Source organism: Psittacula echo (assembly GCF_963264785.1).
Source record: "Psittacula echo genome assembly, chromosome: 6".
Taxonomy (NCBI): domain Eukaryota; kingdom Metazoa; phylum Chordata; class Aves; order Psittaciformes; family Psittacidae; genus Psittacula; species Psittacula echo.
In genome coordinates, this window is record NC_137743.1 from 22367564 (window position 1) to 22389073 (window position 21510).

General features: G+C 48.6%; 1 protein-coding gene across 1 annotated transcript; it reads right to left on the reverse strand.

Annotated features, from left to right (window-relative positions):
- Positions 1-4502: 4502 nt before the first annotated feature.
- On the reverse strand, positions 4503-12911 carry LOC308222591 (2-hydroxyacylsphingosine 1-beta-galactosyltransferase-like; the record flags this gene model as incomplete). The annotated part of the gene is made up of 5 exons (XM_080620854.1): positions 11739-12911; positions 6680-6819; positions 6431-6507; positions 5832-6051; positions 4503-4818 (listed from the first exon to the last, which is right to left on the reverse strand). Exons 1-5 carry the CDS (start codon positions 12582-12584, stop codon positions 4503-4505), a joined length of 1599 nt encoding a protein of 532 aa, XP_080476980.1. The 5' UTR covers positions 12585-12911.
- Between the last annotated feature and the right edge of the window lie 8599 nt (positions 12912-21510).

The window sequence follows — 21510 nt, forward strand, 5'->3', positions numbered from 1 at the left end:
GACACAGTCCCAAGGAGGTCCCAGGGGAACCTACCTGCTCCAACAGCTGTCTTGATGGCAAATGGCCACTGCTGGGGACTGGATGCTCACAGAGCTTGGGCTCGTTCCCTTCCTCTGTAGGAAATATTTGCAATGTGGAAGCATCAGCAAAAGGCATTGCCTGTGATCTCAAGAGCATCAAAAAGGTCACGGGGACCTCAAGGGAGACCTCCATGGGAAGAGCCTGCCTGTCAGGGGTGAGTAGCTGGGGCTAAGCCATGTATAGGCCCCTACATCACAGATGTTCCTGGCACAAAGGCACTCTTTTGTTATTGACATTTAATGGTGGGGTGAGTCAAAATCACCATCTTCTAGGAGCCAGTCTTCCTCCAGGCTTTCCTCCCGCAGCTGGAGTGGTTTCACACTTGCCTGCAGAGGGAGACGGTTCCTCTTTATTAGACAAATTTTGTTGACACAGTTTGGTGCCGCCACCTTACTGAGCTGGAAAAACCAGCCACGGAGCTGACGTGGCCCTGCTGTGGCTCACCACCAGGCTTTACAGTGGGGATGCTGCCAGTGGGTATGTGAGGACCCTCCGCCATGCGGAAGCACTGGGGATGAAGCAGCAGTAGCTTATTAGCTGTTTGCAAAGTCCTGCAGGAGAGCAGCATTTGAGGCAGTGCCAGGTCCTCCTGTGTGCTCCAGCAGCAGTACAGCCACTGATGCTGGGCTAAGGAGAGGAGCCACAACTGGAGCAGCGTGTCTGTATGGCTTCATCCCCTCCCAGTAGGCGGTTGGGTCCCCAGCAAGGAGCTGTTCCCAGAAGAGGTTTGGGCAGACCTGCATGGCCTTCACCTGGAAAATACACTCATTTGCAAATCCAGGGTGCCTCAAACGCGGGATGCTCACAGGGCTGCTGTGCCTCACGCACAGAGCAGGTTTGTGAGGAGCTGCCAGGGCTGGGTGAACCTGAAAAGCTGGCTCATATGTGTCCTGAACTCCTCCCTGCCCGCAGAGCCACTCAGGGCCTTCACAGGGAGCTCTGCACACAGTAGCATGCTGCTGGCATGTCAGCATCCTGCTCAGGCTTCCCCGTGCCTTGCCAAGAGTGAGACAGAAGGGCAGAAGGCAGCTTTGCACTGTGTAGGGCTTTGCTGGGGTTGCGGCTCCTGGGTGAGGTTTCTTCAGCCTTCAGAAAAGTATTGACTCATGTCCTACTTTTCCTTGAGGGGAAAAGGAAAAAAATGGGCTTGTTCCCTGCTCGCTGCCTCATAAACCATGGTTTTAATTTCCTAAGTTACGCCACAGCCCTGGTGCCCGCCTCGGTAGCTGTTGCAGGGGAGGGCACACTGTAACCAAGAGGCACCTTGCCCAGAGATCAGGTACCAAGCTGAAGGCAGAGCTGCCTGAAGGATGAAGCTCACCTACATCCCTTCCCCCACCAAGGCTTATAATGCGTGTGACAGGCTACTCATTATTCATAATTGAACTTAATAGCTAGCTTAATGTTTTGTTATACTTTCTTTCTGTATTCAATACTGAAAGAATAACAAGGAGAAAAGGAAAGAAAGGAACCTATGTGTCTAATAGGAAAAGATTTACAGAGGGGAATAAAGCTGGAAAAGCTAGAGGACCTCTCATCTTTGGTAAGTTTATCCAAATACTTCCAGAAAACCGCTCCATAACATAAAGAATGGCTCCTGCCAGTTTTTAAGCCCGTACACACCTTTTCCTGAGGAAGACTCTTCACTTCAGGGGTGCTCTTTGAATGTCTGCTTCCTACTCACAAGATCCTTGGGCAGGTTTGTGCTTTACTCCATTAGAAGTCATTCTCACCAAATTATTGAATAATTTTTTAATACACCATATATATTTTGACTCCCTGGATAGACATGCCTTCTAAGTCTGCTAATACATATGGAAATGAAGGTAGTCATGAAAAGCTCAAGGAATTAAGGACATATCTGATAGGAGACATCATGCTAATGCTGCACATGGTGCTGGCTTGAACTTCTTTCTGAAGTTGTGAACAGCAAGAAGGCAGCGTCCTAAGAAAGCTGGAAAATAGACCCACTTTTTTGTAAGCCCACAAGGGCTCCTTAGGTCTCAAACACTTCTCTCTGCTCTTATATTCACAAGCAGAACAACATGCAGATCTCTGCAGTGCCCAGCACTGGTGATCCACATCTGGCCTGAAGAATTTCGCTAGGCAAGGCTGACGCTGGTACCCTCTCCCACAGCATCTCCGAGGCCAGAGGTGACTGCAGTGGGGCAGTGCCAAACTGAAGCAGCCCCTCTCCTCCACTGTGTTTTGCTACACTGCTGGGCTGCAGAGGCTGCAGACAAGCCTCTCCACTGGAGCATCAGTTTGCAAACATGGTGCATTTGTCCTCTCGCTCTTTTTTCTTCTCTTCAAGTTCAAAGTAATCCAGTGTTGTCCCCAAGCCACAAGCTTCCCAACCCACATGCTATATTCAGCCTAATCTAAATAGCTAAACTCTCACATAGGCAGCAGTAATGATCTCCCTCTTTCACTCCAGAGACAGTAAAGAACAGAGCAAAATGTCCCACCTCCACCCCCTTGTCCACTCTCATCTGCTAGGAGATGACAAAGCCACTGTAGTGCAACTGGCAACAGGCAGGCAGTCATGCTGCAAAATTTGTGGCAATATCTTTTTTCCCCCAAAAAAAAACCCCAAACCCCATTAAACTTTAAATTTCAACTCAAAGACAGAAAGGCGCCAGATAGACAGTGTTTCTACCACTTATCTACAAGCCCTGGTTTTCCTCTGCTACCTTGCTCCGATTTCCTCACACCCCCACTGGGGACAATTAGGCTCCATGTCCTCAGCTCAAAAGTGACATAGGGTGGCTACAGAGCAAGACTGATTGGTTGCTGTGCCCACCACTGACCATGGTCAGGCTTGGGCATCCCAGAAGGCAGACAGAAACTCCTGGAAGAGCAACTTCTGCAACGGGATAGCTACAGGTCCCAGTCGAGGTCTATGGGCATTTCTCATCTGTCCTTGACGGCAAATGATATTCTCATCCAAACCTTTCTTCACCACAGCCCCCTGCAAGCTGAGGGTTGGGTGAAGCACTGCCCAACCTCAAAGGAGCCACCAAATCAGAACTGGGCACTTTCCCAAGCCAGAGCATTCCAGGAGTCCAGCCAAACATGGCAACATGCCTTTCATCTGGAGAGAGAAACACATGCAATAGCAAGGGAGAGCAGAGCTTGAAAACACCAGTGAGGGCAGCAGTGGCAACGAGGTTACTCTCCAGTTAGTGCCAGCACTGCCATGCCCCAGGTGAGAGCACAGAGCAGAGCCCTCGATCTTCAGCATGGGGCATTGCCAGTTGGACCATGAGCCAATATTGCAGGTGGGTTGCGCAGCTGCACCCAAGCTTGTGGGCTTGCCTTAAGAGTCCAGTGTGAGTAGAAACACAGATATCACTCCATAGAATGCCCCCAAGTGGGGCAAGATCATGCGTGTTCACACTGAGATGAGCAGGCACTTCCATTTTCTTCAGAAAGAGCAGAGCTTGTTGCTTCTATAAACGTGCTGTATGGCCCATTGCCTACAACCAGCTCTGAGCTATTGGCAGCTCTCCCTGTGGTCCTGGCACTTGCATCTGTTCCAAATTCTTCTTTTATCATACCTGAGGTTTGGAGACTCCATGAGCATGGGTGTGTGTGTCACGCTGGCAGAGGGGAGAAGGCACTGCCTGAAACCCCCTGGGAAGACCAAAATACTGATGATGGAAATTTGTAGGGATCCAGAGGTATGCAGAGGCCGTAGCAGCAGTAATGAGAAGGAAAAAGTACTTTAATACATCATGTTACACAGATCACAGGTTCACATCAAACGAAGACCAGAGAACTGTCACACAGGAGAAAGAATACAACTTTATTTTAAAAAATAATAATTTAGCTCAAACATGAACAGGATTGCAGAGGGCTGGTTGAAGCAGGAAGAACAATATTGACCCACAGAACTTAAACCAGACCAATTTCATTCTTGTGTAGATGACACTTTCAGTGCCCTTCCCTGTCCACAGCTCTACTTCAGGTCCTCACCTGCACATAAAGGAATCCTGACTCCCAGAGCTCTTAGTAACAAGGCAGAGGAGAAATGGTGTCTGCTACTCATGAAATGCTATTCCTATCTCCAGAGCCTCCATGGAAGATCCAAAAAAGCCAGAAGAGCAACACCAGCACATAAACCAACGTGCAATACAAAGGGAACAACCTGCGCTCCTCCCTGGAAGTCTACCTACCCATGCCCCGCTCCCAGCGTCCTGGCCAAGTGCTTCCACCCATGCCTGAATCCGCGCCCCCACCCATAGGTGCTGTACACAGAGGTGTGCACACAGGCCTCTGCAACACTCCTCCCTCCCCACTCGCCTCTCACCCAGACTTGCTGATCTTTCACCTCTCGCCGTGCCTGCGTGCCGTACATTTCTTGGCACAGCAGCAGTTCGTTTCACAGTGATGGAACACAGGGTGTTCCACTGAGCCACTACTGCAATTTCTTCTCTTCTGTGAAGTGGCCTTTCATGCAATTGCCATTCTGATATACAGGGCTGGCTCCCTTCCTTCTGCACCACACCACAGATTTGTAAAGGATAAATCCAACACCAGCCAAGCACAAGAAGAGAAGAGCCAAGATGTCCAAGCAGAAGTACTCGTACAAGGAGAGGTCATAGACAGCAGGGCGAAGATAGGGTGCCCCATCGTGACGAAGAATGTACTCCAGCCAATACACTGTCCTATTGAGAGCATGCATTGGTCTGTCCAGGTGCAGAGCTGAGATGAGCTTGGCTGCTTTTCTGTAGCTGCAAGGGAAGAAGACAAGAACTTATCCTTCTCATAGGAGCTTCATAGCTGCGGTCTGAGGTGTCCAGCGGTCTCTTTCATGTCCCAACTAGTACCTTAAGAGACTGGCAAATTTCTTCCATGATTCTCTTCATACATGCCTCTGAAAGCCACTCTGATGGCAATTGTTAGCCACAGCAGCACAAGCCAGAGTGTATTTTATTCTGTGTTTTGTTAATAAGGCCAGAGTTCAGCTCACAAGTACCTTCTCAGTGGGCTCATGTGGACTGCTGCTTTCTGAGGAGAGTTTGCACCCGAAGACCTCACACAGCATCAAGCAACAGTTGCACACTTGATGTGCAACTGGCCAGCTCCTTCAAGGTACTGAGTTATAACACCTTAATAACTTACACTGAGGTCAGTAGTTGAGAGATCCTAATTGGTAACAAAAAACAACCCCAAACCAAAAAAAACATCAACAAAATGAAACAAACCCCAACAAAACAAACAAACGAGTCAAGTTCTCAGATGGCATTTCAAACACTAGCAGTTGCATGTGTCCTGTTAGAAACTGGGAGCCCTGTGTCACTGTGCAGCAGCAAGTCTAGGAAAGGGCAGAGCATCAGTTGTCAGAAGGAACAGATGAAGCATTACTTTCAGTCCATTTCCCTGCGCTGTTTCTACAGTTTGGACCAGACCAGGGAGATCCCAAGGTGAGGTTGTGAGCTCACTTTCCCTGATGACAGGCTGATGTTAAAAGAGGTTTGCGCCTTAGCATCTCAGAAAGCTTTCTAAGAAAATTACAGTTAGAGTCAAACAGGACTAGATCACGCTCTCTAACAGCTAATGCTGGAGTATCTTCTCCTGGACTGCATTTCAGGATTTCAAGGCACTAACACATCTGGCCAGCTAAGCAATGCTTGCAACTCTGCTTGGTCCAGAAGTCATCAGAGGCTGTGTAGGGATTAACACAACACCGGTCCCTGCACAGAGTCTGTACCAAGGAAGGGCTCAATGCTTCTGGATGCCTCACCTGGGGTCAGAGATAACTGTGACGACAGCCTGGTAAAGATCATCTTCTTTTACACTGCTCCAGTCCATGAGGATACCCATGCCCTTTGCCTGCACTCTGGTCATGATGTCAAACTGGTCCCCATAGAAAGGAAATCCCACCACTGGCACACCATGATAAATGGCCTCAAATACACCGTTCATCCCACAGTGGCTGACGAAGGCTTTCACGTTGGGATGACCTGCAGGCAACAAAGCGGCAGCAAGTCAGTGCCTTCCACACTGAAACAGGGCTACCGGTGGCTTCAACCCACAGCACTCATGTACGTTTAGGAAAAAACAGGCATGCTGAGTAGACAAGATGTTACCCTTTGGAAACACACCAGCCCAAAACTTGCTTAGTACCACCCAGAGGAGGAGGGAGACAGGGGCCAACATGCAGCTTCAAGCAGATGTTAGAAGAGGACTATGTTTTGTACAGACCAGATTCACAACATGCAATAGACTTAGAGCCACAAAGGTGCTGTTGTCCTTGAACACCTTTGCTATGGTTTGGGCTAAACTCCAGGGATGTTGCTAGCGGCACACACACACACACACACACACAGAGCACAGCCTTACCTAGCAGGTCATTCTGGGGCAGCCACCCCATCATCAGTGTATTGTCACCCAGGTTTTTTGGCTTCTCCCCAAAGTATCTGTGGGAGGAGATAAAGGAGGCGGGAAAAAAGGGAGAAGAAACACACAGAGAACAATTATAAATTCAATCAGATTAAGAGATGGAAAGCCAATCTGTGTTTTGAGATGAATCACCCCTCAACATTGATTTTCATCCAACCAGAGTTAAAAGGAATCCTATTCCCTCCTTACCTCCACACCACCCTCTGCGGGAGACGAGCGAATGCGCCGGCCATCTTCTCCAACAAATTGCTTGGAAGAGCTCGGATTCCGATGCCAAAGGAGACAACAACGACACCCGCATCTGCTGCTTCCACCCAGAGACGCAGACCCTGTGGGCAAAACACACACAGCTGCCTTGAAGTCTTGATGGAGAAAGGCTCTTCCCACTGCTGCCTCTGCCAGTAGAAAGCTGTCTACAGAGAGGATGAAGCCAAATCCACCTGGAGCACAAAGCTACGTGGTTTTCACCAGGCAACAAACTAGAACCACTGTGATTTCTGCACCCAGCCAAGCAGAAATTACTTGAGCACCTGCTTGGGCTTGGGAGCTTGCAGGGAGGTGTCCAAAACCGGCATTTCACAGCATTTCCTCCTGCTTTGGAGGCAACACAATTACCATTTGGCAAATAGGGCTCTGAAAACATCGGGCCCACACAGGAGCAGCAAGAGCTGAGAAGAAAATGGGGATAAAAAGAGGAAGGGGATTTTTCATCACTAGTAAGGCAGGAGGCTTGTCAAGATCTCCAGCTGTAGGCTGACACAACAGACAAAACATCACACAGGCAGAGTAAGGACCAGTACCTGGCTGGAGATTCCCCACAAACTTTCCAATGGCAAGGCCTCCTGGAGGTGGCAGAAGGTTTTCTCATCTTGCCAGGAGACTTCTACTTATCCTTGAGAGCTGCTTGGAAGTAGCAGATTTAGCTTTCTGGTCACTCAGCAGAGAGGTAGCTACAGCTCCAGCAAAACCCACGGTTGTTTGTCCTTTGTTTAGAGGCTACATAAAGAAGGTGTGTATCCAGGACAGAGAATGTACTTTTTCAACCAGGACCAGAAGGCTGCAGGGAGAAGAAGTCAGCCACCACAGCTGCTGTGGAGCAAACATAGATTATTCCCTTTTATGCCAGGCTGAGCTGAGCCTATTTTTCATTATGGATTCTGTCCTGGTTCAGGTTTCCAATGTATCACAGCCAGGAGCATTTTAGGAAAGTTTCATAAAATCTGTCTTTGAATATGAATACTTCCTTGAAATAAACACCATGGAAGAACATGAAGGGCAAAAGAAATAGTTCTCTCTGTTATTAAAGCAGAAAAATAGGATGATTAATTAAGAAATCTTATTAATAGTAGCCTACAGGTAGGGGATCATAGTACAGAAGAGTCACAAAGCACATCTTGGTGTTATTCTCTAGGGATATCTGTCCTTTGTTTATGCTTCAGGGACTCAAACTTATCACAGTATCCTAGAGATTGGAAGGGACCTCAAAAGATCATCTAGTCCAATCCCCCTGCCAGAGCAGGAACACCTAGATGAGGTTACACAGGAATGTGTCCAGGCGGGTTTTGAATGTCTCTAGAGAAGGAGACTCCACAACCCCCCTGGGCAGCCTGTTCCAGTGTTCCGTCACCCTCACTGAGAAGAAGTTTCTTCTCAAGTTTAAGTGGAACCTCTTGTGTTCCAGTTTGTACCCATTACCCCTTGTCCTATCGTTTGCCACTGAGAAGAGCCTGGCTCCATCCTCGTGACACTCACCCTTTATATATTTATATACACCAACAAGGTCACCCCTCAGTCTCCTCCAAACTATAGAGACCCAGCTCCCTCAGCCTTTCCTCATAAGGGAGATGCTCCACTCCCTTAATCATCTTAGTTGTCCTGTGCTGGACTCTCTCCAGCAGGTCCCTGTCCTTCTTGAACTGAGGGGCCCAGAACTGGACACAATATTCCAGATGCGGTCTCACCAGGGCAGAGTAGAGGGGAAGGAGGACCTCTCTTGACCTACTGAGCACCCCCCTTCTAATACACCCTAGGATGCCATTGGCCTTCTTGGCCACAAGGGCACAGTGTTGGCTCATGGTCATCCTGCCGTCCACTAGGACCCCCACGTCCCTCTCCCCTACACTGCTCTCTAACAGGTCGTTCCTCAACCTATACTGGAACCTGGGGTTGTTCCTGCCCAGATGCAGGACTCTACACTTTCCCTTGTTATATTTCATCAAGTTATTCCCTGCCCAACTCTCCAGCCTGTCCAGGTCTCGCTGGATGGCAGCACAGCCTTCTGGCGTGTCAGCCACTCCTCCCAGCTTAGTGTCATCAGCAAACTTGCTGACAGTACACTCAATTCCCTCATCTAAATCGTTGATGAATATATTAAATAATACTGGTCCCAGTACTGACCCTTGAGGCACTCCACTAGATACAGGCCTCCAACTAGACTCCGCCCCATAGACTACAACTCTCTGGCTTCTCTCCTTCAGCCAGTTTGCAGTCCACCTCACTACCTGATCATCCAGACCACACTTCCTCAGTTTAGCTATGAGGATGCTGTGGGAGACTGTGTCAAATGCTTTGCTGAAGTCAAGGTAGACCACATCCACCGCTCTGCCATCATCCATCCACCGTGTTATTTCCTCATAAAAGGCTATGAGGTTGGTCAAGCATGACTTCCCCTTGGTAAAGCCATGTTGACTGCCCCTCATAACCCTCTTATGCTTGATATGCCTTAAGATGGCATCAAGGATAAGGTGTTCCATCACTTTCCCAGGGATGGAGGTGAGGCTGACCGGTCTATAGTTACCCGGGTCCTCCTTCTTGCCCTTTTTGAAGACTGGAGTGACATTTGCTTTCCTCCAGTCCTCAGGCACCTCTCCCGTTTCCCAAGACTTGGTAAAGATGATGGAGAATGGTCTAGCAATGACTTCCACCAGTTCCCTCAGCACTTGTGGGTGCATCCCATCTGGACCCATGGATTTATGGATGTCCAGATTGCTCAACTGGTCTCTAACCCATTCCTCATCGACTAAGGCAAACTGCTCCGTTGACCTGACTTCATCTGAGGTCTCAGGGGTACAGGGCTCTTCAGGACTGCCTCCAGCAGAGTAGACAGAGACAAAGAAGGCATTCAGTAACTCTGCCATCTCTGTATCTTCTGTCACCAGGGCACCCATCCCGTTCATCAGTGGGCCTACATTGCCTCAGGTGTTAGTTTTATCAGCTATGTATTTGAAAAAGCTCTTTCTGCTGTCCTTGACCCCTCTCACCAGATTTAATTCTAAGGAGGCCTTAGCCATCCTAGCTGCCTTCCTACACCCTCTAGCAGCAGCCTTATATTCCTCCCGAGTGGCCAGCCCCTCCTTCCATGACCTGTAAACTCTCCTCTTCCACTTGAGCATACCCAGCAGTTCCCTACTTAGCCAAGCAGGTCTCCTGGCCCTCTTCCTTGACTTCCTACGTGTTGGGATGCTCTGATCTTGAGCTCGGAATAAGCAATCCTTGAATGCCAACCAACTATCTTGGGCCCCTTTACCTTCAAGCAGCCTTGCCCATGGGATTTCCCCTAGCAATTGCTTGCAGAAATCCCTAAAAAGCCCCAAAACAACCCAACAACCAAGAATCATAAGTTTTCAGTGAAGGGACTTTGGTTTCTCCATTCTCTTGAGTTTCACATCCTTTCATCAATAAAACACTAAAACTGCTGCAGAAGAGAAAGTGCTAGTTTTACTTTTCTAAATAAAATTATTCATAACTCAGATTATTACATTATTAATTACAGTTGAGCCTTAAATATTTTTCTTTCAGAAACAGCGTTAAAGTTGCTAGAGAAGCATGGCTGTCCACCAAAATTTCTCACCATCTCTCAAACACATAGCTATATTTCATTGAGTCCTAATTAGAGGAACTCACAATCATACTGTTTCAAATAGGAAGAAATAAACACCTTAATTACATAACTCTGCTCCAGTTTGGAATGGGACATTCCTTATGCTACCCTTAGACCTAGGGAGTCCCTCTCTTCTGCTGGCATCCTATAACCTTGACAGAGACATGCCTACCTGCTAGCATGGCAGCCACTGCCTACTGCAGGGCTCTGGATTTATCTACACCATTCTTCCCTTAGGTGCCGTGGCGTCTGTTCTGGAAGCTGTGAAGCACATGAGTAATGCCCCAGCAGACAACTCCCTTCTTTATAAGGCAGGCACGTACATGGGCAGATTGGACCAAGCCAGCGTTTTGCAAGAGCTGTGAGGCAGCCACTCTCTGACACAGCTTCTGGAGCACCCTACGTGCATTGCATTATCTGCATGCTGTGCCACATGGGAAAGGGTGATGTGCAGCCACACACATCTGGAGAACTTCTGTTCTCAAGGATCTGATCTAACTTTTTGCTTTTAGCTGGGAAAAAATTAGCACCCACCGTCTCAATTAAAGCTGCCATCAGAGATCTTGATAGGCCTCTAATAATTTGAAACTTTAATCTTAATATCAGAACACCAGGATCAACCTGACTGCCTGAGTGTCGTTATCTAGATTTATTTCCCTCAGTGTTTGTGCAAGTGGTAAGGCAATGGAAGGAATGGCAGACAGGTCCTCCTCTGGTCCAATATTGTCTTCAGTTAGATGCTTTAAGAGCTTATGCCTCTGAATTTATTACTAGGGATAGTAAGTTACAGGCCAGAGAAAGCCTCCAGGATGCCTTGGAAGTTCTCCCTTAGGGCTGGACCTCGAGAAAAAGAGGATAATATACTTAAATGTTGTACACTTTGGGATTCCACATTGAATTTGATGCGGGAACATGGTCAGATCTCCCCTATGGGTTCTTAAGACTACAAACTCAAGGGCAGAAACACCCTGTGAGAAATAGGATTAAGGAGGAAATTCTGGATTGACATAAATCAGTGATGAAGCAATGAAGAATAATTGGTCTTCCTATTTCTGCTTCAAATATAGGAACAAACAAACTACTCATGATCAAGTCACAGGAACAACATGGCCAATTTTGGACTTTCAGACACTATTTTACATGGACAGCAAAGCCACATCCTACTTCAGGTTGGACAACTTAATTCTACATTCTCCCTACAACCCCACGGTGCGCCCTGTCTCCCTGCTGCACCCAAGGACCAAAACACAGAAGCCTTCCAGACTCCTGGGGCTTCCAAGCTTTTCCAAGGTTCTTCAAAAGATGAATTATATTGTATAACTCCCCATGTTAATGTACAATCACAGCTCAGAGCTTTCCTGCACTTACCACTGGAAGGGGCTTTGCAGGCTCAGCGAGGATTCCCCCTGTGAAAATGACATGGGGGAGTGTTGGACGGGGGAAATCCAGCACCACATCATTACAGAGGAAGAAGAGACTAGTTCCATGGACAAGGTCCAACATGGATATCTTGGGCTCCACTCTATGCTTCTCCATGAGACGTTCAAACTTGGGCAGGATGACCAGTTTTGTAGCCACACGAGTGATCATGTAGACTAGGAGATTCCAAGTCCTACCAAAGAAGCCCATCCTGTCTGTCATCAGGGAGTTGAACTCAGGGACATAGGCAATGGGAGAAGTAGCACCAATCTCCGCTGGGAACCAGAAACCAGTGGAGATCACAGCATATTTCACCTGGAGGATGTGGGCCAGGATAAAGCCGCACATCTCATTAGGGTCCACCAACAGCAGGTCAAAGTTCTCAAACTGGAGTTTCTGCAGAAGTGTAGAGTTTCCCAGCACCAGGTCACAGTTCTCCAGGTACTTCTCCAAAAAGGAAAACACCTCCAGAGAGGTCATCTTCCCCTGGAAGACACGCTTTATCTTCTCCTGCACCCAGGCATCTGCACTCTCTGTGCTGAAGATACCCCAGTACCTCTGCACACGGAAGCCAGGCAAATAGGTTTCCCCATCCCGACCTTCATGAAGTAGCAGCACAGGGTCATGGCCCCGGTCAGTCAGTGCCTCTGCCACTCGCATGAAGACTCGTAAATGACTGTCAAAGACTATTGTGGGCATGATCAGCACCTTGGCAGAGTGAGATGGCTCCAGAGTGGACACAGCCACTAGGAAGAGAACAGCAGCAGGGCATGGCAGCACCTTCATCATCTTCATCACTGCAAGGAGAGAAATAGGCTATTAATATAGTATGAAATGCTCTGCCACGTATCTGGGCAACTAAAAGCCTGGATTGTTCCAAGCAGAAGCTCATGAGCTAGCAGAGGAGAGACTTCTGGAGTTCTCACTGGAAAAAACCCAAAACCAGCAAATAATAACCCCCCCCCCCAAAAAAAAAAAAAAAACAACAAAAAAAGCCACAATAATAATAAATAAATAAATAAATACAATCCCAACAACCGCCCCCCAAAACAAACAATAAAACCAAAGTCAAACACCAGTGTGATTTCCAGAAGCTCAAGATCTCCTCTCTGTGCTCCTAAGGCTCAAACACTAGCAGACTGACTTGCAGAACATTAAAGGAAGAGTGGCTGGAGGAGCTCTGCTGGCTCACAGCACCAGCAGACATCTGCTGCCCAACCCCCAGTTACCACTACAGAACCAGCACAGCTGGATTTCATTCCTATTTCTGAGCAGCCAGAATGGTTGGTTCCCTCTGGGCCCTTGATGTCTGTGCAAGCTCGCTGGGAGGCCTGCAGAGGCTGGTGGGAATGCCGAGATGCACACTCTGGCTTTGGCCCTTGCAAGGCCACCTTGCTCAGCACAAACAGGGTAGGAGTGAGCTCAGATCACAGCAGGACCCTCGAGATGAACCACAATCCCAGCAGGGGTCTGGATGAAGAGCTTCTCCAGTACAGATTAGCTGTGGGAAGACGGGGAGGCTCCAGGGAAGAGATGGGAAGGGAAAGCAGGTGCCAGGATACTGATGCACTGAAAGAAGGCAAACCCAGAAAGTAGCCCAGAGATAACGTGCTAGAGCTGTGGCACACCGACGCCCCTTAGTTACACTCCTGCTGCTGTCATTTGACTCCCGGTTTGGTGAAACACCCAACATTTCTCTTGTGTAAGGGATGTTGCTACATCACTGGAAGCGAATGCGCCTCACCCACATCTTGCATTATTTTGGGAGAAGAATTATGTGATAATTATTTGGGAATGGTCAGAAGCAGAGCCGTGTCCTGAAGACTCAGTTCAGACATGCTGGGAAGGGAGGGGGGAGGAAAGGTTACAATGGGAACAACAGTAAGTGGATTTTGGATCGCCTCACATGCCAAGCCCTGGAGCGCAGAGGGGCTGAAGGGATGTGGCAGAACAGAATCTGGTACAAGATTTTCTGCCAGCCTCTCTGCTATTGCATGATCAATTAAGAGGCAGGAAAGAAAGCAATGGATAAGATGATGCTAAATAGAATCTTCAGACCTTCCTCAGCAGCTGGATATCTCTGGCCAGAGACAGTGCATGGGGGGCTGGTAAAAGTGACATACTCCTGCCCCATTGCTCTCTTGCTCCATGTGAGACTGGACATGGGAAAGAAACAGAGCAGCCACTGGTTGAGACCTTCCTCTATTTCAAAGACAACTCCTACTAGTGCTTGGTCTCCCACCCTTCCCACCCTGGGCTGTGCCTGCAGGAGCAATAAGAAACATGAGAAATGCTAGCAGATACCAAGGAGGTTGTTGGATGCACAGAGCAAGAGCTCCAGGAGGATGGAGACAAAGGTGATGGGCTGGAAAGAAGACAGCCCTGCAAAGCAACAAGAATCTGTCCAGCATCCTGTCTCCTGCCCATACCAGCAGAGCTGGCCACGTAGAGCTATGTCGCATGAAGCTGGGTCTAGTTCTCAGTTTACCTGAGAGGCCCAAAGGGGATTTATCCTGCTCAGCACAGCATTTGGCTATGACATCGCACAGCAGATCCAGAGTGAACATGCAGCTTTCAGGGAAGGGAAAGAAGGAGGGATGGCAGCCCTGTACTGCTCCAGGTCAGCAGGGAGCTCAGGATAGGCCCCATGACAAGAGCAGGTATAGACTTGTCCTGGGGCACTTGGTGGGTCACACACATGCATAACTATGCTGAGAGGAGCAGAAGAAGTGGTTTTGTGTGTGGGGTGGGGTGTTTTATCATTGGGCAACAAGTAAAAGGCAAAGAAATAGTGCAGGCGAAAGGAATAGTTTTTTAAAGAAAAAAATTGTCACCCATCTTCAGCAAAGGCCATGGCCTGCCGTGGACCTGTGTGCCAGACATTGCTGAGACCCTCAGCTCTGTCAGGACCCTCTAGGGGCTACCAAAATCCAAATGACAAGTAAGCTGTCTAACTTGGCCCTCAGGCCAGGGGCAGTGCTGACACAGGAGACTGGCAACCTGTTCTTGACTACTTCATCCCTACCAGCATTAGAAGCAATCCCTAAAGGTGCTGGCTCAGGAACCCCTTCTCCCTATCCTGGCAACAAGAGAGGCTGTAAATCTTCCTCAGTGGTGAGAGAATGCCAGGCTGCAGGAAGGGACCTTTTTTCCTACCCCAGCCCAATATCACCAGAGATCTCTGGTCTGTCTGTACCCAGAGGGGTACCCTGGCCACAGCTCCAGACCTAGATCTGTGCTAGATACATCAGGCAGGTTCTACCCAGGCACATCGTGCTTTTCAGGGCTCCTGGGATATAATGAAGGCATAACTACCAGCTCAAAGGGCAATACTCTGCTCTTCATCCCTTGTTCAGCAACTAGTCACTGTTAGGACCCCAGATTGACAGCAAAGAGGAAAGTGACCTTATGCATACAAGGGCTAAATGGCTTAGATGAGGGAGGGCTCAAAATCCACATGCTCACTTCTCTACTTTATCTCTCACCAACACTGAACAACAAGGCCACCCCATGAGCTTTGCAGCAGAATCCTCCAGCAATGGCAGGTGCTGTGGCCAGTGCAGCATGTTTCATAGCTGGGGTGCTGGCTGCAGCCCAGCCCTTGGGCTATGGGAGTTCAGGTGGTCTTCAACAGAAACTTCTAAACCGCTGAGCACGGGAAATCAATTCCGCGGGGAGGTGGATTCACAGCCTGTGCCTCAGGAGAGGTGCGGAATCCAAGTAACGGACAGATCCCACACTAGATCTGAGAGCAGAGCAGAGCAGACAGAGCCACCTCCTCGCTTGTGGTCTGGAAGTCCTAGACTAGGGGCTAAGTCACATAAACACTGCAAGAAATAACACTGCAAGGAGAAGGCTTGTAAAGAGAGAATAGACCCTTCCCACTGTTTTCAAGACAAGCACTCAGTAAAGCCATGCTGACTGGCTGATCTGCGCAGAGCAATCCCACTAACAGCACAGTTAGCACCAACACACAGAAGTCAAGGTTCAAGAAAACTGTTAATAAAGCCTGCGTCACAGAGCAACAGAAAAGGAGCAAAGAGAAAGCAGCCCTTTGACAGCACCCCCCCCCCCAAAAAAAAACCAAACATCTTACTGCGGCAAAATCTGTCCTTGATTTTGCCCTATTTAACATGTTTGACAGGGTATGACTTTGATATTGATGGCAAATAACATCAGTTTAACTGAAAATAACATCAGTTTCACTAAAGTGAAGTAACTGAACAGCTACAGCTCTAAAGATAGGGGTTTCTTTAATCCAGGTGCCTTTTATTAGGTTGAAGTACTGAGACCTCTGACAGCAGTCTAGGCAGAGAAGCCCACAAAGAAAGGGCAGTGAACAGACTCCAGGGCAAGGACCCTGCTGTTTACATTTCTGCCTCTCCTCCAGCATTTTGTATTATGTAGTTCCTGCCTAGGACTTGAAAGCCCATATTCATGGGGCTGAATTACTTCCCCTCCTGCATTCTAGTCTCTATCCAGCTCTTGCCTACAGTAAGAAGAAACATTTGCTCTGTGAACTTCTCAATAGTTAACAAAGCAGCACAATTCATTTGAAGCCAAAAAGAAAAGACATCTTCACTTGGATGCTCAAAACTATTCCTGGAATAAGAAACCAAAGTTTGCCTCATCTGTTGGGTATGTTCCAGAAAAAACAGGACCATCTGCTACCATCAGCCTGATGACAGCCAATCCAGCTGTGGCTTATTTATGGAAGCCAAACCTCCATGCAAGCAGGTATGCAGCTCCAAGAGCAATTCTGCCGCTGCAGGAAGATGTTGCACTACAAGCAGGAGCTGCCCAGGAGAATCTCTAGTAAAATCCTAGAAGATACAATGCTGTATAAAGTAAACGTAACAAAGCATGTGTTGAAGCAGTGGAGTCTAACCGTCAATCACATCCAACCCAGTACTTGGTGGGCTTCTGTGCTGTGGTTTTGGATTATCACAGACTCCTGCTTCACCAGAGTCACGTGGGTGAATAACAATAACACTAAAACACTAATATTAGTATTATGGCATACTAATGTTAGCATTACAGTATATTAGTACTAGTATTCTAGTATAGAAAACAATGAACAAGAAAGAAACCCCATGTCTTCAAATACAAGCCTCCCCAGGGAGCCTACAGCCCTGTGTTTTCTAAAATACTGTTCACACACACAGCGAATAGTGCACACACATCGGTTGCTCCAAATACCGCTCCTTTCTACCATTCTTCTTTCGTCATCTTCATGATGGCCCCCAAGAAACACAGAGAATGAAGAAAGCCCAGATCCCCAAAAGACCAAAGAGAACAACCACAGCAACGATCAGGCCTGCATCAGAGTAACTCATACTTTGCACCACACTTGGTGCTACTGCTTCCACACAACGGCATCAGAAGTGCTCTGCTCATCCTCATCTGTTTTGGACAAAGTCTCCAGTCAGTTACAAACTTTTGGGACCTTAGGCCATCTTCAACATCCTTCCTCGCCCATCAGAGTTTTTTGGAGGAACCTCTACAGGCAAGGTGGAATCTGTGGGCCAGCAGGCAGTTGGCATTCCATAGATCACAGCCAGGGAACCATGGTACTAAAGGGAATACTGATCCATAACAACTGAGAAAATAAATAAAGATCTGGATGCTTGTCAAGGCATTTGAAACTACGCACATCCTCATGAACTTGAGATGGGGATGGCGTCAAACACCATCATCTGCTTCCCCACATGGCCTCTCATCGCTCATTAAATCTGTCTAGGTGGTTTGAGAGATTCCCCCCACTCTACATCCACAGGCTTCCTGGGTATCTTCTGAAAGGGACACCACCACGCTCTGCAGGAGCAAGTTGTTCTTGATGTCCAAAAGGACATCCTCATTTGCAACATGGTTGCAATATAGAAGCAGCTGATGTGTGGCTGTGCTGCTTGTGAGAGTCTCATGTCTGCAGTGTGGAAACACTTAAGATTATTGTTTGTAATCCCTGGATGCAAAAGACAAAAAGGCTTGGGGCCAATCCCAAACATTCACGTGATTCACAGACCTTGAAGTGAGAGCACACGACAGTTCAGTGCACATTCTGGTCTTAAGAAGGTTATGTTTGTACAACAGTCAAGTTGAACAACTTCTTGAGACTGCAAAGAAGACTGAAGAGATACAAGTGCACCAAACTTTAGAGAAGTGATCAAGAGGAGTGCGGAGGAGAAGAGCCTTCCATTTACTGCCCTGTCATTTCAGCTTTGTTCTGCAGAGAAGCACCGCATTAAAAGAAAAGTCATTAAACACTCCAGAAGGTTGTGAAACCTTGTGTAGGAAGCGCTGCGGATTGATAAAGCCCTGACAGACAAGTTTGATCACATTTGACAGAATTACAGAAGTAGAGGAGCCAGAAATGAGTCTTATCTCCGATAAAGCCATTGCTACCCTCATGTAAAAAAAGAAAAACACAACCAAGACCAAACCAAACAGCTCCTTGGCTCTGAGCACGCTGGAGGAATGAGACCTGGCCCAGCTGCCATAAACAAAGGCTGAGGAGGGATGCATAGGATGAGGAGGCAGAGCAGGAGAGGGAAGACGCTCCTGAGATCTAATCTCCTGGAGGAAGATGAAGCAAGTTACACAAAAGCTCTTTGAACATTTGTTCAGGTGCCAAGACTTGACTCGTGGCCTTCAGTAGCCCTGTTGCAGTTACCCGGGCTGTTCACATGCATGCTGGCAGAACCAAGGCCAAGCTGAGGGCTGGGAGCTCAGCTCGTTCCCGTTTCTCCTCAACAGCAGCAGAGACGAGTTCAGCTGCCTCTGCCATTAGCTCAAGAACTTCAGTCCAACCCTTCAGGGTCCCCGCAGAGCACGGGATGAAGCTGCGCTGCACCCGCGGGGCCACAAGCCCCTGCACCCGCCGTTCGCACTGCGCCAGCCGCCTGCGCAGCCGCGACCCTGCTGTGCCGGCAGCGCCCAGGAGCAAAACAGCCCTCTTCCCTCTTCCTCCTCTTCCTCCTCTCCCTCTCACGGCCGCCGGGCAGGACGGCGGGACAGACATCGCAACCCTTGGCCATGCTCTCACCGGCAGCGGCTGCCCCTACAGGGAGTCAGCGCGGCACTAAGGGGACGAGAGCTGCCCCGGCAGGACAGGGCTGCCGAGCACCGACCGCAGCTGCTCTCGTGCTGGCTCCTCCCGGACCGCCCTCCCCCTCGGGGCCCCTCCGCCGCGCCCGCCCAGCCGGTGGCAGCAGTGCCGATACCCACTTGCAGCGAGTCCCGCTGGCAGCGAGGCCCCAGTCGCGGCACAGAGCTCAGCGCAGAGGTAGGAAAACAGCGGAGCGCAGCAGCCGTCCCCGCCTTCCTCTTTCAGGCCGACCGGCAGCGGGCGCGGGGGGGACGGGCCGCACCCACGGGCCGCCCCGCCGGGCCGGGCTAAGGGAAGGGCGGACCAGTCAGCACCGGGGGCGCGGAGAGCCGGCCCCGCCGCTCCGCAGCTGTGGCGGGCAGGAGGGCAGCACCCGGCAGCTGCCACTTGTGCCTCCTGCTAGGACGGTATGCCAAAAGAGCGTCAAAGCACCTCTCCAGTGACCGATGCCGGGCCCTGCTCGAACATCCACAGGGCCAGGACAGGGGACTGCACCCAGATCAGTCAGGACAGCAAAATGTAAAAGACGGCGCTGGGAGAATTAGGGCGCTAGGGACACACATACAAGTACAGCACATGCCAGAGGGGCATGTCCTGTTTGGCCAGCTCCAGCATTAAACCACAGCAGAAACTGCACCAGTAATGCACAGGGAAACTAGGCTTAAGTGCTTCACGAGATGCTTCCTTCACACCAGGACTGCACTAGAGGTGTTTAAGCCTTCTGAGCTGCTGCAAAAGCTTGTGAAAGCTTTCCCCTAGGAGTGTCAAAGCAAATGGAAGATGACGCAGCTCTGAGCATCTCAGAGAGCATTCCCCACCACTTGTCGCACTTGCTCAGTCATGTACTGATCTCCAGCGAGGCTAATGACATTCTATGCATCTGCTACTGTATCTTCAGGTAGCATTACACCTTCTCCTACACCACCACATTTGAAGTGGAAGGCTGTGGCAAAAAGCCTTGGTTAACACTCAGCTGACAGCCAAATCTGCCTGGTGATTCTTCCCACCCTTTCCACAGATGCATAGCAGAAGGGGTCAAAATAAGCATTACAGCACACAAGACCTCCACCATGCCCTACGTATTAGGGAGTTTCTTTTTCCTGCACACATAGCCACAGCAGAGAAGGAGATCCAAGGGGACACGGAAATTACTTCTTTGCACCAGGTATATACAGAATGTTTCAGCCATGGCTTTAATTCCTTATTCCCATAGGCTGGTGCTACTTACATTGCCAGCTGCCATACAGCTGTTTTGACAGCAGTATTTGAGAAGGGCTAACCAGATATTCTGGCGGGGAGTTGAACAGCCTCAGTTTGTCTTGATATAAGCAAACATTTTTCTAGTTTTATCCAGATTTCTTGCAGTCACTCTACAACCAGCTGCAAAGGCCACCTTGCACTTCTGAAGGCCCTTTACATGCACTTAAGCAAAAAACTAGACAGACAGTAAGTTGCAGACAGATGGAGAGACCGTGGTACATTACCTCAGCCCTTTTCCCACCTGCTGTTCCAAACCTTTAGCTACCAGATCCACTCAGATTACAAAAGCATCAATCTTTATTTTTCTGACACATTAAAATTCTTAGACTTAAAATACCCCCAACGCAGAGAAGTTTTTTAAAAGTTTAAGAGTTCCAAATATAAGTTCTGATAAAGAGGGCAAATGACAAATCACAAGCAAGATGATGTTCAGATTCCCAGATAGAAAATACATCTTTCACCTTCCCTTGGCCTCTAATCCTTAATTCCTTGTAATAACTGTGGCCTCCTGGATCCCTCTGCACTGTAGCCTAGAATTCAGGCACCAAACTGATTGTGCAAGCCAGCGAAGCCCTGAAAAATGTTCATTGGAACAAGTTGCAGCTCATGTATATGGGGGTGGCTCATCAAGACTCATCTAACCCTCAATTAGGTGACACTGCTTTGCACACAAATGTAGCTTCCTGTAACAACAGGGCTCTTCTCATTGTCACTCTCTGGGGAGGGAATGGAAACATGGAAATTGGGCCCTGCATAATGTTGCTTGGTGGGTGGCAGTTTCATGAGATGGGGTAGCAGTTCTCACAGCCCTCTACCCCGGCTTCCCAAACATGCACTACCACTGTTCAATTCATACTGGCTGTGGGCTCAGCAGACTGCTCCACCCCTGAAATTAACCCTAACAGGGTTAATTACCTAACAGGGGAAAATATGTAGTTGGAGGAACCATTTTCTATAGATGCAAACTGCACCAGAAATAAGGAGGCAGTCACACAACTAGAGGTAAAGCAAGCCCTCCTCTCAACACCAGTAAGCCATTATACTATCTCAAGTTGCTCATGATACCTGTTTAGGCTGCAAATTGTTGAGCTTGTTTGAGGCTCCTCATATCAAATATGCACATGTTCAAACCTTATAGCACCAGTCTTTATTTGCCCCAGTGCTATGGGGAAATGCAATTTACCTTGAGAGGGATTTAACAGATGGAAAACAGCTCAAAGAGCAAGTGATCCAAACCAGAAATTTAAGGCATTAATGATACATTCATCTTGACTCCTAACAAGCTGCACAGCACACTGCTGGGAGTAAGGATAAACTGGCATGTTTTATGTTCAGAAAAAACAAGGAGTAATGCCA